The 4,009-nt window shown below is 36.0% G+C and overlaps 1 protein-coding gene across 1 annotated transcript; it reads right to left on the bottom strand.

The window, feature by feature from the left end:
* Positions 1-2,992: 2,992 nt before the first annotated feature.
* On the bottom strand, positions 2,993-4,009 carry LOC149200253 (uncharacterized). The gene has a single exon (XM_089400888.1). The coding sequence runs from the start codon at positions 4,007-4,009 to the stop codon at positions 2,993-2,995; it is 1,017 nt and encodes a 338-aa protein (XP_089257014.1).

The raw sequence follows: 4,009 nt of genomic DNA on the forward strand, positions 1-4,009 counted from the left end.
TGAGAAAAACAATATTTAAAAAGTTATCGAACTGTCGACAAAATTATAATTTATTTTTATTCCTGCGTGTTAAGGCTGAGCCTCCTCGAGAGGAAAATTATAATTTTTTATCTCTTCTTCTTATCGAAACAACAGCGCATTAAAAAATGTCTCTAGACAGGTAGTCAACATCCTTAAACAGCGTGTGGGCGGACACCACACTATCTATGACAACCTACCAATGTAGATATCGTCAACCCACTGTATATACAGGCTTTCGAGGTTCTCAAGTATTGTTTATGCCCTACGGCTCTTAATTATGTTGGAGTTAAAAATAAATAAATAAATAAATAAAATGTTGTTGTTTACATGGACGTTTGGTGACATTCAACAATCATCCTGTACTATTTTATCTTGTTTCATGATAATTATGATCTTCATAATGAGAGAGCTTGCATTCTTGTAATTATTGTCTTCATTGTTTAATGCGGTGTAATTACTGGGCAACTTAGAATTATGTTTGTAAACTGATCTGTCACACCCTATGTCCCCATTCCTTTCCAAACGGTTGAAAGGGAAGAAAATGCATTGCCTTTCGGCTCCAAGCATTTAAAACAAGGACAAGCTGGTGTAGTTGCATATATTTTGTCAGTGTCATACTGATCTCGCAAATCCTATTACCTGCATTCCTCTGCAAACGTTTGCGAGGGGAGCAAATACATTACCTGCATTTCTCCGCAAACGTTTGTAAGGGAAGCAAATACATTGCCTTTCCAAATATTTAAACAGGACAAACCGGTATCGTTGCATACCGTTTCCCACTGTTAAATGTGCATCTTATCAACACTACACCTAAAAGTTCAGCTTAGTTTTAGGCTAATCTACTTCATAAATATATTAAGAGTTACCCTAATTCTACAAAGAGCTCAATTAAAATTACATCATTTAAAAACTAAATCGTTGCATTATTTATACATCAGTCTATTTATAAATTCATACCAAGAAATCGTAATGCAGCTCTAGCTATAATATTAAAGATCACTTTATTTATTTAAGAAAGATGGGGCACCATCCATACCCTTAGGTTCTTATCCAGTTTCCTTGAGTTTCAAAATTTTAAAACAAAAACGAAAAGGTAATTCCAAAAACCAAAATCATATGATTTCCTCAAATTTGCATCTAGGATACCGCCATGAAACACAATTATTATGGGTTTGGATAAGCCCATGAAACTCAATGTGCTCTGTATTGCCGTTTCCAGCATGACAAATTCGATGAAGTCATATACCATTTGGCTTGGGAGTGCATGCAGCTTGGCTTGGGAGCGCATGCAGCTCGACTGTGGCGCCCTTGGGGTGCACAGAAAGACAAAAGGGCGGCGAGAGCACACCAAGGTAGAGGTAATAGAGGCTCTGATACCAAATGTTAGAAATTCTACATTTTCAACAGTGATTCTGCATGCGGAAAGAACTGAAAAGAATCGTTGAAACTTAATGCCCAGGGATACGAATTACCTCCAGCCATTGGTGATGTATTGATGCAGGCCACAGTCCACTTGCTTCTTCTTCAGCACTCCAGCTTCAATCCAAGCAAAAGAAAAACATACAAAATTCTGAAGGCACTTCCAAGCTCTACTATCTCAGCTAGATGGTGTAAAACTGAAGGGGATTGAGATATGAGCTTGGGGACCAAACAGATGAACATATAGCTAAGCTTCCATCAAGCTTCTAATAGCTATGTGTTAGATGTCCCACAAATCAAGGCAGAGAACTCGAACCAAAGTGATGGACCACTTTAGTAGCTCCCAATTATAAATTTAGTAATTGCAGTTGATTTTCTTAACTTAAGGAAACTACTGCAATTGGTTTCCATAAGTTAAGGAAAGACTGCAATTCCATAATTGTAGGCAGCAATTGTGCAAAATTAATGGAGCTTAACAGAACACGTACCCAGATGTGCTCCTCATGTCATCAATATTGCCTGCAAAATCACTATCTGTGTATCCAAATCTAAATTAGATGCATACATGATACCATAACTTTTTGTTCCAGCAACATATCTTAAAATCCTTTTTCCAACTAGCATCCTTACTGAGTTTTGTATCAATTGCAATTGGGGTTACAACTCGCTTATAGTTTTCCATCTTGAACCTTTTCAATATATCCTTTGCATACTTAGATTGACAAATGAAAATACTATCTTCAGATTGAGTTACTTCAATACCAAGAAAATATTTCATTAGGCCTAAATCAGTCATATCAAATTCTCTTTTCATGCTTGTCTTAAAATCATCTATTGAGAGATCTCGAGTGAAAATCAAATCATCAACATATAAGCACACAATCAAAATTTTACCTTTCTTGTTTACTTTTGTATACAAAGTTGGCTCACTTGGACTCTTGATGAATCCATTGTTATTCAAATATTCATCAATTCTACTATACCATACTCGGGGTGCTTGTTTCAATCCATATAATGCTTTCTTTAATTTGTAAACTTTATTTTCTTGACCATTAATTTCATATCCACAAGGTTGTTTCACATCATAGACATAAATTTGTATACAACTTTCACACGAGCTTGTCGGTTGTTGAAAACTTGGTAACCCTTTCACCATCTGTTTTTTCTGTAGCAAATCTAGACCACCAAAACATAAATGACCATATCTGAAATGCCATAACCACGACTCATCGAAATTCTTAGTTTGGTAAGCATTCAAGGAGAGAGACAATTCGTTTCTCATTATAAGCAAAAACATCCTATTCTTTGTCATTTCTACTCTTGCTATCCATTGTTTACTTGGATATTTGTCAATGATAGTACACACATTATTTTTGAAGAACACTCTATACCTTTTCTCTATCAATTGTCTAATGCTCAATAAATTGCATTTCAAGCTAGGTACATAATAGACATCATCAATTGTTCTTCTATCACCATCTCTAGTATAAACAACAATCATTCATTTGCCTTTAATACATACCTTAATATCATTACCCAACTTGACTTCAGACTAAATACTGGTGTCTAGATTGGAAAACAAATCTTTGTTTCTAGTCATGTGATTGCTGCAGTCGCTATCTAAAAACCAAATATCATTCAAACATTCTTGAGTCACGTTACAAGTCATAAACACTGGCTTTTGACTGTCTTCAAATTCTTCTGAGATGTGTGCAGATTGCTTACCAACATCTGCCTGCCTCTTCAAACACTTAGTAGCAAAATGGCCATATCTTTTGCAATAATAACATTGAACTTTAGACATATCATACCTTTGATTTCCTTGATGCCAAGTTCTATTGTAACTCCCCCTTAAATTAGAAGGACGTTGCTGAGATTTTTCTTCATGATCATAATTATCTCGCGGATGTCTTTGATCAGCTACTCTGTCGCCTCGTCCTCTATTACTTGATCTTCCTCTGCCTCTTCCTCTATGAAATTGAAGCTGACTTTTGAAGGCATTCTCCAATGTGTTATCATCATATCTTGACATCCTGGATTCATGTGCAATCAACGAACCAGTCAACTCTTCAATTTGCATTTGACTTGTGTCCTTGAACTCTTCTATGGATACAACAATCGCTTCAAATTTCTTTGGCAAACTTCGAAGGAATTTCTCGATCACTCTCTTGTTTGAGAGGTCTTCTCCATATTGTCGCAATTGATTAACAACACTCATGACTTGAGTCATAAAAGCATCCATAGTTTCACTGTCTTTCATTTTCAGATTCTCGAAATCTCTTCTCAAATTCTGCAACTTGACATTCTTTACTTTCGCTACACCCTGATAACAGGATTCAAGAGTGTCCCACGCCTTCTTTAAAGATTCTGCATTTGATACTTTTGAAAGTATCACGTCATCTAAGCCTTGTTGAATAAGGCCAAGAGATTTATTGTCCTTCTTTCTGTTTTCTCTCAACAACATTTGTTCAGCATTTGTAAGAGCCATCTCTGTTGCCTCATTAGCAGGCTCAGGATACCCATCAGTAACAAATCCCCAAAGATCATTAGAACAAAACAATGTTCTCAT

Source organism: Pinus tabuliformis, chromosome 2_1, assembly GCF_031772625.1.
Source record: "Pinus tabuliformis cultivar Carrire ecotype Pingquan chromosome 2_1, CPIR1, whole genome shotgun sequence".
NCBI classification, from domain to species: Eukaryota; Viridiplantae; Streptophyta; class Pinopsida; order Pinales; family Pinaceae; genus Pinus; species Pinus tabuliformis.

What these genes read in the sequence shown, in the direction of transcription:
- LOC149200253 (XM_089400888.1), bottom strand. Translation starts at nt 4,009, where the DNA reads ATGAGAACATTGTTTTGTTCTAATGATCTTTGGGGATTTGTTACTGAT.